Below are 12836 nucleotides of genomic sequence, written 5' to 3' on the forward strand. Positions count from 1 at the left end.
AAGCAGGAGACTGGACCAGAAGACCTCCAAGGTCCCTTTTGTTCTACACGGGCTTCTCTCCTTGATGAGTTTCCACTCCTCGCTTCACTGTTATTCTCTTTAATTAATCAGTGGAACGGTTTGCCTCCAGAAGTTGTGGGTGCTCCATCACTGTCAATTTTCAAGAAGAGACTGGACAGTCCTTTGTCTGGGATAATATAGGTTCTCTTGCTGGAGCAGAGGGCTGGACTAGAAGACCTCCAAGGTCCCTCCCAGCCCTAGGATTTTATGCTCTATGTTTTTTTAAAAAAAAAAATCTTTAGATATATATATACACACCTCATGTCAGTTTCCCAAATATTCTCAGCACCAATCAATACGTTGGAGTTGCCACAATATTTTTCAGAGGATGAACAGGAGGAGGCTGATTAGGGGGGGTGGGGGGCCCCACGAAGCTGGTCCCCAGCATTCACGAGAGGGAAGTGTCTCCTGGTTAAAAGGGGCATTTTTCAGGGGGGGAAAAGAAACGCATTGCACAGACATAAATAGCCATCAGATAAGCACTCCCGACTGAGGCTGAACAAGGATAGCACCGAGAGAGCCAGACGTCACGGCCACAGGTCAAAAGAACGAACTGGAAAATGCAGCCAGTTCTACTTGGACCCATTCCCGAAGCCAGGTGGCTCAAAGGTCATAAATATCAATCTCACACTTGTCTCTAACTCTCCCCACCACCACCACCCCGCCTCCATTTCTTCGTTGACAATTACTTCTTCAAGTGATTGATACTGGTCAGATTTACTACCATGGACCCAGCCAGGTTATTGAAGGCTACTGCTAAGCTTGTAAGCCGCCCTGAGTCTTCGGAGAAGGGCGGGATATAAATGGAATTAAAATAAAAATAAATAAATATTGTATTAAGCAGAATAACAGAATAACAGAGGTGGAAAAGACCTTGGGGGGGGTCTTTCTATTTCAACTCCCTGCTCAAGCAGGAGACACCACCACCCCCGTACTATTTGGAAGAAATGGAAAGACCACACTTGGAATACTGCATCCAGTTTTGGTGGCCACAGTGTAGAAAAGATGCTGAGACTCTAGAAAGAGTAAAGAGAAGAGCAAGAAGGATGATCAGGGGGATGGAGGCCAAAACGTCTAAGGAACAGTTGCTGGAATTGGGTATGTCTAGTTTAACGAAGAGAAGGACGAGGGGGGACATGATAGCAGTGTTCCAATATCTCAGGGGCTGCCACAAAGAAGAGGGAGTCAGGCTGTTCTCCAGAGCACCTGAGAGCAGGACAAGAAGCAACGGATGGAAACTAGTCAAGGAGAGAAGCAACCTGGAACTAAGGAGAAACTTCCTGACAGTTAGAACAACTAACCAGTGGAGCAACCTGCCTCCAGAGGTGGTTAATGCTCCAACACTGGAGGTTTTTAAGAAGAGACTGGACAGCCATTTGCCTGAAATGGTGTAGGGTTTCCTGCATGAGCAGGGGGTTGGACTAGATGACCTCCAAGGTCCCTTCCAACTTTATTATTATTATTATTATTATTATTATTATTATTATTATTATTATTATTATTATTATTATTATTATTATTATTATTATTATGGAGAGAAGCAACCTGGAGCTAAAGAGAAATTTCCTGACAGTAAGATAACAAACAATAAATCAGTGGAACAACTTGCCTCCAGAAGTTGTGGGTGCTCCAACACTGGAGGTTTTTAAGAAGAGGCTGGACTACCATTAGACTGAAATCCTATAGGGTCTCCTGCTTGAGCAGGGGGTTGGACTAGAAGACCTCCAAGGTCCCTTCCAGCTCTGTTATTCTGTTATTTAAATGGCTGCCCAATCTTTTCTTAAAAACCTCCAGGGATGGAGCACCCACAACTTCTGGAGGAAAGCTTTTCCACTGATGGGTCAAGTGACGAAGGTTGAGAACCACAGCTTTAAGAAATTCCACTGGATGTTCTCAACCCATCTGGAATGTTCTGGATTTCATATGAAAGAACAAAGCTGCTGAACCAAATATTCGTGCCAGAGCGACTGTGTTCATCCAGGTAGCCCTCATATTCACTCTCATATTCGGACTGTCCTCGTTACAGCTAGTCCTCATTTAGTGGCTGTTCAAAGTTACGGCAGATCTCTCCGAAGATATTTACCACACGTTATCCCACAGTCACATGACCCTATGTTAGGCGCTCAATAACTGACTACTTTTATGGCCATTTGCAGCGTTCCATCATCACATGACCATGTTTTGGGAAGACTTTTCAGTTTCTGACAAAAATGGCCCATGGGGATCCATTGCTTTGCTTAATGACCCTGTTGGCTTAGTGACCGCCACAAAAAAGTGGGAAAAAACAAATCCAGACCTGCTTACCGGCCTCCACAGCTTACAAGGGGAGAAGGTCCATTATGGTCGTAAGTCCAGCACTTCGTGTTATCTCACCTTTTCAGGCAGGAACCCCAATCCCAAGCTTGCTTGCCTGGTAATAATTTTGCGATTGAGTCCTGATGTGCATTTTATCCTTTGCTTCAGCAATCAGCAACTCAAAGGTCACTTTGCTTGTCTCCCTTTGCATCACACAACAAGGGTTGCACACAGATCCGCTCCATCTCTGCCCATGAAACATTAACTTTTACAACCAGGAAAACTGAGATACAAAGAAGTTAAGGTTATCTCCGGTGTGGAATCATGCATGTTTTTTAGCATGATGTTGGACCTGGCTGTTAATCTATATTCGTGTTTCTCAACCTTGGCCCTTTAAGATGGATGGACTTCAACTCCCAGAATGCTCCAGCCAGCATATGTGGACTTCAACTCCCAGAATTCTGCTGGTTGAAGTTCCTCTCTCTCAGTGCTTGCAGGTCTAGTCAAATGTTTCTCAAACATGGCCACTTTAAGATGGGTGGACTTCAACTCCCAGAATTCCCCAGCCAGCACAAGCTGGCTGGGGAATTCTGGGAGTTGAAGTCCACCCATCTTAAAGTGGCCAAGGTTGAAAAAACCCCTTAAGCTACAATTGTGGCATCAGATCTAGAAACGGCCCCTCTCTGTTGAAATTTATTTATTTATTAGATTGCTACTCTGCCTTTACTAGTAGTAGTCCTCGACTTGCAACAGCTCATTTAAGTGACTGTTCAAAGTTACAACGGCACTGAATAAAGTGACTTATGATCATTTTCCACAGTTCCTATCTTCTCAGCATCCCTGTGGTCATGTGGTCAAAATTCAGCAGGTTGGCAACTGACTCATATTTATGACGGTTGCAGTGTCCCGGAGTCATGTAATCGCCTTTTGCGACCTTCTGACAGGCAGTGGGGAAGCCAGATTCATTTAACAACCGGGTTACTACCTTAGCAACTTCAGTGATTCACTTAACAACTGTGGCAAGAAATATCGTAAAATGGGGCAAGATTCACGTAACAGCTGTCTCGCTTAGCAACAGAAATGTTAGTTACCATTGTGGTCACAAGTTGAGGATTACCTATATTACATACTTTATAGGTAATTCAAGGTGGCGAAAATATCTAATATTCCTGCCTTCTCTTGTTTTCGCTACAACAACAACCCTGTGGGGTGGGGCAGGTTAAGAGAGAGGCTTTCATGCTCAAGGCGGGACTAGAACTCTCAGTGTCCTGGTGATTGGCCCAAAGTCACCCAGCAGACTTTCTTACATAAGGCAGAACTAGTACTCACAAACTCCCAGAGATGGGTCCAAACGTTACGAAGCTCACTTTAATTTCTAAACTGGGATTAGAACTCCTGGTGATTGGCCAAAGTCACCCAGCTGGCTTTCATGCCTAAAGCGGGACTAGAACTCACCATCTCCTGATGATTGGCCTCAAAGTCACAAAGCCCACTTTAATTGTTAAGGCTGGATTAGAACTCAGAAAAAGGCGGATCAGTGCTGCCATCTAGTGTGAAGGAGACCACTTGGAAACCAACCTATATTTCAGAAAAGCTTTCCCAGAAGAGAAATGTTGGGGCACCTCACTAGGGCAATTCCCATATCAGATAATAATAATAATAATAATAATAATAATAATAATAATAATAATAATAACAACAACAACAACAACAACAACAACAACAACAACAACAGCAGTAGTAGTAGTAGTAGTAGTAGTAGTAGTAGTAAAAAGTTGGAAGGGACCTTGGAGGTCATCTAGTCGAACCCCCTGCTCAGGCAGGAAACCCTATAACAGTGATGGCGAACCTTTTAGAGACCAAGTGCCCAAACTGCAACCCAAAACCCACTTATGTATCATCGGGTGCCGGGTGGGCGTGGCCCATTGGGTGGGTGTGGCCATTTGGGTGGGTGTGGCCCATTGGGTGGGCGTGGCTTCAGTGGTAACGGCAGACTCTTCTCCGCAAGCTGCATTGGCTTCCAATTGCCCTCCGGGTGAGATTCAAGGTGCTGGTGATGACCTATAAAGCCCTAAATGGCATGGGCCTGGATTATCTTAGGGAGCACCTGCTGCCAGCATCAACTTCCCATCGTCCTGTGCACTCCCACAGGGAGGGCCTCCTTAGGGTGCCGCCGGTCAGGGAGTGCCGGCGGGTGATCCCCAGAGGGAGGGCGTTCTCTGTGGGCGCGCCTGCCCTATGGAACGATCTGCCTGTGGAACTCCGGACCGCCCCTGACCCTTCGTTCATTTCACCGGGACCTGAAAACCTGGCTCTTTCATCTATCTGGCCTGGACTGAGGGGTTTTAAGTTTTTAAACTTTGTTTTAATTTGTTGGGCTATTAATTAATTTAATTCATTTTAATTCTATTTCTATTTCAACTTTTATATTGTCTTTTAAAATTTTGCCCTGTAAACCGCCCTGAGTCCTTCGGGAATAGGACGGTATATAAAACTAACTAACTAACTAACTAACTAACTAACTAACTAACTAACTAACTAACTAACTAAATAAATAAATAAATAAATAAATAAATAAATAAATAAATAAACAAATAAATAAATAAATAAATAAATAAACAAATAAACAAATAAATAAATAAATAAATAAATAAATAAATAAATAAATAAATAAATAAATAAATAAATAATTTTGTGTGCTGCCTGCATTCTGCAGGTGGGGCTTGTTTGTGCGGACCAGTTGCTGGCATGCTGCGGCCCAGTACTGGTCCACGGACCAGCGGTTGGGGACCCATGCTGGAGAGTCTCCTGCTTGAGTAGAGGGATGGACTAGAAGACCTCCAAGATCCCTTCCAACTCTGCTATTCTATAATTTGTTAAGGTTATCCTGCCTGAGCAGGGGGTTAGACTATTCAAGACCTCCAAGGCCTCTTCCAGCTTTGTTATTCTGAAACATGTCAAGGTAATTATAATTTAGTAGCTGACCGGCAGAAGTGATATATAGAGAGCAGGGGTCTCCAACCTTGCTAACTTTAAGACTTGTGGACTTCAACTCCCAGAATTCCTCAGTCCAGCTTGGCTGGCTGAGGAATTCTGGGAGTTGAAGTCCACAAGTCTTAAAGTTGCCAAGGTCTTAAAGTTGCCAAGAATGAGCCAGCAGAGTATTTTGCGGGTAGCATTCCTTTAAGAGACTGTGTCTGAGGACAATTGCAGTTGGAATCTCCTTACTCACTTGAACCCTTTGAATATTTTATTTATTTTATTTTATTTTAATTCCATTTATATCCCGCCCTTCTCCGAAGACTCAGGGCGGCTTACAAGCTTAGCAGTAGCCTTCATTCTATGTATATGCCTGCTTATTAGGGCTTTCACACACACACCCCAAGCAGCATTATTACAAAGTCAGCTTATTGCCCCCAACAATCTGGGTCCTCATTTTACCTACCTCGGAAGGATGGAAGGCTGAGTCAACCTTGAGCCTGGTGGGACTCGAACCTGCACTAATTGCAGGCAGCTGGTGTTACTTAAGGAGGCATTAGCCCACTGCTCCACCAAGGCTCCCTATATAACTGATTCTCTTGCATTCTGTATGCTCCCTGTATATTGTTGTTTCTTATTGTATATTAAACCATAGGTTTGTTGTTGTTTTTTTTAAAAAAATATGTTTTATTGATTTTTAACATACACATTATTTGGTAAACATCGTGTTGTCTGGGTTAATGTTTAAAAAACAATAACAATTAATTTCTATAATTCTATAGTCCATATGATAGCATTCCTTGATTTCCTCTTTCTTCTTCCAATAATATTCTCCTTTGCCAACCTTAAATGAATACAGTTCTTATTTAAATAAATGACAATTAAATATAAACATTTTTCTCATGTTTCTGCAAGTAATAACCACATCAATATAAAGCTTCTTCTCCACTACAGCTTTTATATCATTCTAGTGTTTTATTAAAAAACAAACAACCCAGGCCCTCAAGCATTGATGGGCAGTGCAGAAATTGGATAAAAAAATAAAATAAAGTAAAAATATAAAATAAAGTAATAATAAAATAAAATAAAATAATAATAAAATAATAAAATAAGCTCAGTCACAGATATAGCCAGCCAAAGGATAAACTTGATCAACCTTAATCTTGCTTAGGTTCTTTTGAGATCTCCATATTCCAAGAACTCCATTGCGTCATGACATCAGCTGGCCTCTATGAGGACATAAACAATTCTGTGATGTCATGGCCCCTGCGGACCGATATATAAACACAAAGTTGAGGAGAGGAATGTTGAGGAGAGTTGAGGAGAGGAGAGTTCAGTTAAGGACATTTGAGTTGAGTTGAGTTGAGGAGAGTGGAGTGGAGCAAAGTGGAGGAGATTGGAGAAGAGTGGAGGAGAGTGGAGGAGAGGAGAGCGGAGGAGAGGAGAGTGGAGTGGAGGAGAGCGGAGAAGAACGGAGGAGGGGAGAGTGGAGTGGAGGACACTGTTGGAGAGCAAAGGAGAGCTAAGTGGAGTTGAGGCAATTTGAGGAGAGGAGAGGAGAGGAGAGGAGAGGAGAGGAGAGGAGAGGAGAGGAGAGGAGAGGAGAGGAGAGGAGAGGAGGCTAAGGAGTTTTTTATGAGTGTGGAAATCCATCAAGCAAAGAGTAGAAGTTTCCAAAATTTGGAAGATTAGAAGATCAGGTAAAACTACACCTTGATTCTGCAGATTATCTCTCCTCCTATTAAAGATAATAGGGGATGGGATGGGATGAAATGGGATGAAATGGGGTGGGGTGGGGTGGGGTGGGGTGGGGTGGGGTGGTGGAGTGGAATGGAATGGAATGGAATGGAATAGAACAGGACAGGACAGAATAGAACAGAATAGAACAGAATGGAAGAATTCTTTATTTTCCAAGTGTGATTGGACACACAAGGAATTTATCACGGGTGCAGAAGTTCCAGTGTACAAATAAAAAGCAGGTCAGAGGTCATAATTGTAGTTACAGTCATTAATCATAAGTTACAAACAACAATTGGTAAATCATAAGAAACCTGTAGGAGAAGATAGTAGGAAACATGAGAAGATGAGAAAAGATGAGAAATGAGACAGTGCTGTGGGAATTAAGTGTTCAGCAGAGTGATAGCAGGAAGGAAAAAAAATTATATGTTTAGTTCTTTTGGCATGCAATACTCTATAGTGGCAGTCCAAGGGGACAAGGTGAAACAGTTTGTGTCCAGGATGTGAGGGGTCTGTAGAAATTTTCTCAGGCCTCTTTCTGGCTCGTGCAGTGTCCAGGTCCTCAGTGTAAGGCAGGCTGGTTGTGATTATGTTTTTCTGTAGTCCTAACTATCCATTGAAGGCTGTGTCTGTCTTGTTTGGTTGCTGTACTAAACCAGACAGTTATAGAGGTACAAATGGCAGACTCAATAATTCCTCTGTAGAACTGTATCAGCAGCTCCTTGGGCAGTCCGAGCTTCCTGAGTTGGCACAAGAAGAACATTGTTGTGCCTTTTTAACGATGCTTCTAATGTGAGGTGTCCATTTCAAGTCCTGGGAGATTATAGAACCCAGAAACGGAAAGGTCTCTGCTGTTGGTATTGTGTTGCCTAACATTGTAGGCAGGCAGACAGATAGAGAGATAGAGATAGATAGAGATAGATGATAGATAGATAGATAGATAGATAGATAGATAGATAGATAGATAGATAGATAGATAGATAGATAGATATAGAAAGAGAGAGAGAGATAAGAGAGAGAGAGATAAGAGATAGAGATAGATAAGAGATAAAGATAGATAAGAGATAGATAAGAGATAGAGATAGATAAGAGAGAAAGATAGATGAGATAGAATAGAGAGAGAGATAAGAGATAGAGATGGATAGATAGATGATAGATATAGAAAGAGAGAGATAAGAGAGAGATAGATAAGAGATAGAGATAAGAGAGAAAGATAGATAGATGAGATAGAATAGAGATAGATAGATAGATAGATAGATAGATAGTTATAGAAATAGATTAGAGATAGAGATAAGAGATAGAGATAGATAAGAGATAGAGATAAGAGAGAAAGATAGATAAGAGAATAGAGATAGAGATAGATAAGAGATAGAGACAGATAGATAGATAGATAGATAGATAGATAGATAGATAGATAGATAGATAGATAGATAGATAGATAAATGGAGATAGAGAGAGATACAGAGAGATACAGAGAGAGAGAGAGAGAGAGACAGAGACAGAGACAGAGAGAGAGAGAGAGAGAGAGAGATGGGGGCACCAAGGATTCCTCATTTCAACCCAGAGTTACAAACCTTCTCATTTATTGGTAGGGTCTGCTTCACACTAAACGGCAGAATGGCCCACATGCTGAAAAAGCTGCCATTCCCAAAGAAGAAGGAGAGTGATGACACCAATCTCCAGGTGAATCGCGAGCAGCAGCGGTGGGACCCCCAGGAAGCCCACTTCTCTGGCTCCCCTCACTCAGCCACTCAGCGAACCACGCAGGTCCTACCTCTGTTGGTGAAGTCGTCTGCAGCTCCAGCGGAGGTCAGGAGGAAGTCTCAGTCTCCAGCGCTGGGGCTTCCCGATTTGGGACTTAGGACAACCTTGAAGAGCTCTTCAGGGGCTGCTCAGGCCGAGGACAGGCAAGGCAAGAAAGAGCCCGCCATCTTGCAAAAGGCATCTGAGAGGGAAAAGTCCCACAGGAGCACCCAACCCCAGGGCAGTAGACGTTCTGCAGATGTTGTCATGCCTTTCTATCCAGGTATATACAGTACAGAGCTGGGCTATCTATGGAACCAGCATAATAATAATAATAATAATAATAATAATAATAATAATAATAATAATAATAATAATAATAACAACAACAACAACAACAACAACAACAACAATAATAATAACAATAATAATAACAATAATAACAATAATAATGTTGGAAGGGATCTTGGAGGTCATCTAGTCCCACCCCCTGCTCAGGAAGGAAACCCTATACCATTTCAGGCAAATGGCTGTCCAGTCTCTTCTTAAAAACCTCCAGTGTTGGAACATTCATAACATCTGGAGGCAGGTTGTTCCACTGGTTAGTTGTTCCAACTGTCAGGAAGTTTCTCCTTAGTTCTAGGTTGCTTCTCTCCTTGACTAGTTTCCATCCATTGCTTCTTGTCCTGCCCTCAGGCGCTTTGGAGAATAGCTTGACTCCCTCTTCTTTGTGGCAGCCCCTGAGATATTGGAACACTGCTATCATGTCACCCCTCACCCTTCTCTTCATTAAACTACACATACCCAATTCCAGCAACCGTTCCCTATATGTTTTAGCCTCCAGTCCCCCAATCATCTTTCTTGCTCTTCTCTGTACCCTTTCTAGAGTCTCAACATCTTTTTTACATCGTGGTGACCAAAACTGGATGCAGTATTCCAGGTGTGGCCTTACCAAAGCATTGTAAAGTGGTATTAGTACTTCACTTGATCTTGATTCTATCCCTCTGTTAATACAGCCTAGCACTGTGTTGGCTTTTTTGGCAGCTGCAGCACACTGCTGGCTCTCCTATCACATCATCCCATCCCACTCAATCAGTCAATCAGTCAATCGCTCAATCACTCACTCACTCACTCAATCAATCAATCAATCAATCAATCAATCAATCAGAATAGAGCCAGAGGGGAACATTGGTCTAATAGGTCCCAGGACTTGATCCAGCTTCAGAGCTCTTTCAGGGCGTTTATATGCCCCCTGGATACATTTCTTCATTTGTTTATTACAGAACATAGAACACAATCAAGTTGGAAGGGACCTCAGAGGTCTTCTAGTCCAACCCTCTGCTCAGGCAGAAGAGTCTATACCGTGTCAGACATGGTGGCTGTCCAGTCTCTTCTTAAAAACCTCCAGTCATGAAGCACTCACAACTTTTGAAGGCAAGCTGCTCCACTGGTTAATTGTCCTCACTGTTAGGAAGTTTCTCCTTAATTCCAGGCTGTTTCTCTCCTTGATTAGTTTCCATTCATGGCTTCTTATCCTGCCCTCTCAGGCTTTGGAAAATAAGTTGACACCAGCCCCCCACTTCTTTGTGGCAGCCCCTCAAATGCTAAATCATGAGGACCCAGATTGTTGGGGGCAATTAAGCTGACTTTGTAATAATGCCGCTTGGGGGTGTGTGTGAAAGCCCTAATAAGCAGGCATATACATAGAATGAAGGCTACTGCTAAGCTTGTAAGCCGCCCTGAGTCTTCGGAGAAGGGCGGGATATAAATGGAATTAAATAAATAAAATAAAATAAATGTTACCCCCCAAGTCCATCTTTTCTTTGGACTGGCCCAATCCAAAGAAAAGAAGGACTTGGGGTAACATGATCCAGTATTTGAGGGGCTTCCACAAAGAGGGGGGGTGTCAACCCAGTTCCTGCAATCGTTCTTCAACAGGCAGGGGACATATGCTACAGACCCCCTCAGTCAAAAAATTTCAACCCGTAGGGTCTAGGAAGAGTGCCTTCTTTACCCCTGCCACTGTATTATGAAACCTCTTGCCCTCAGAGGTGACGGAAGACCCCATTCTCTTAGCCTTTTACAAAGCAGTCGAAACCTGGCTGTGCAGCTTTGTGTGGCAGGCACAAAGGTCCACACAATCTCAGGGCTGGCTGGTACCACGAGAGCCCTCCCTCTGCCTTATTCTCCAACGTTGAACGATCATCAATATTTATAGACCATTATATAGTATACCCCCAGTATAGGGTCTCCTGATCAAACGGTGGGTTGGACTAGAAGACCTTCCAGGATCCCTTCCAGCTCTATCCTATTCAAAAACCTTGGGATTTTTATTGCTTTGAAATTTCACATTGTTGTAATCTGACCATTTTTTTTAAAAAAAAATAATCCTAAATTAATCTTAATTATTTTATGGTTAATTTTATACGTCATTTTATATGTTGATTACACTGCGCAGTCTCCAGAATTCCTCCTCGAGACGGGTGTCTGGGAAGATGAAATATACATAAATTCCGTACATAGATTTGGGGTCAAAGGCACTTAGATGTTGTGGTTAAGACACCAGCCCAGAAACAGGAAGAGGGTGAGTTCTAGTCCCACCTTAAGTACAAAAGCTGGTTGGGTGACTTTGGGCCAATCACCAGGAGACAGTGAGTTCTAGTTCTGCCTTACATATGAAAACTGGCTGGGTGACTTTGGGCCGATCACCAGGAGACAGTGAGTTCTAGTTCTGCCTTACACATGTAAACGGGCTGGGTGACTCTGGGCCAATCAAGAGAAAAGAAGAACCAGGGCTGACACGATAGTAGTGTTCCAATATTTGAGGGGTTGCCACAGAGAGGAGGGGGTCAACCTGTTTTCCAAAGTACCCAAAGGTCAGACAAGGAACATTGGATGGAAACGGATTAAGGAGAGATTAAACCTAGAACAGGGACACAGTGGCTCAGTGGGTTAGGACGCTGAGCCTGTCGATCAGAAGGTCAGCAGTTTGGCGGTTCGAATCCTGAGTGCCGCATAACAGAGTGAGCGCCTGTTACTCGTCCCAGCTTCTGCCAACCTAGCTGTTCGAAAGCACGTAAAAATGCAAGTAGAAAAATAGGAACCAATATGGTGGGAAGGTAACAGCGTTCCGTGCGCCTTTGGCGTCTAGTCATGCCGGCCACATGACCACGGAGACGTCCTCGGACAAGCGCTGGCTCTTCGGCTTTGAAACGGAGATGAGCACCGGCCCCTAGAGTCGGAAACAACTAGCACGCATGTACAGGGGAACCTTAACCTTAACCTTTAAACCTAGAACTAAGGAGGAATTTCCTAACAGTGAGAACAATTAATCAGTTGAATGACTTCCCTTCTGAAGTTGTGGGTGCTCCATCGCTGGAGACTTTCAAGAAGAGACTGGATAGCCACTTGTCAGAAATGGTATAAGGGTCTCCTGCCTGAGCAGGGAGTTGGACTAGATGACCTACAAGGTCCCTTCCAATGCTGTTATTCTGTAAAGATTCAGACATGAAGATTTATTGCAAGCTGAAGCGCTCTATGAGAATCTGACCAGCTGGCCATTATAAGGGAAAGGGTCCATGACAACTCGCTACGGCCAATTTTCTGTGGCCAACTAGCCGAGGGACAACTCACTGAAATGGTGGAATAGAATCATGAAAGAAAGGATGGCAAAGGCATGAAATGTGAATGAGAAAAATTAAAATGATTTTTAAAAGTTTATTTTAAATAATCAAACCGCATTGTTAAATTTTCCTGTGGAGAGTTGTCCCGTTCCACAAGGGAGATAAGAAACACTGGAAGTTTTTAAGAAGAGACTGTGTTATGTATCCAGGTGAAGAGAACACATACACACTTACATAGCAGTCACCACCAGGGGGCGTTGAACTATAACTGTTTTGGCGGGAACCCAGGTTTCGGCTGGAAACAGTGGTTCAAACCGATTGGCCGGTTGCTCACCTGGCCAGGTATAAAAGGAGGGCAGGTAACCCCTATTCCCCAGTACAGTCACTTCCACGGAATAA

At 43.2% G+C, this 12836-nt stretch overlaps 2 protein-coding genes across 2 annotated transcripts in view; both read left to right on the forward strand.

The window, feature by feature from the left end:
* Nucleotides 1-12836, forward strand: part of TPGS2 (tubulin polyglutamylase complex subunit 2) — a 409136-nt gene that overhangs the window by 43315 nt on the left and 352985 nt on the right. The window lies entirely within an intron of this gene.
* LOC310635002 (maestro heat-like repeat family member 5) overlaps nt 8689-12836 on the forward strand; it is a gene marked incomplete at both ends in the record, with an annotated part of 38507 nt that continues 34359 nt past the window's right edge. The window contains one exon of the mRNA XM_083353538.1: nt 8689-9097. Within this exon, the coding sequence (XP_083209664.1) occupies nt 8689-9097 (409 nt within the window). The remainder of the gene's footprint in view (nt 9098-12836) is intronic.

This window comes from Vipera ursinii, assembly GCF_947247035.1.
Source record: "Vipera ursinii genome assembly, chromosome: 2".
NCBI lineage: Eukaryota > Metazoa > Chordata > Lepidosauria > Squamata > Viperidae > Vipera > Vipera ursinii.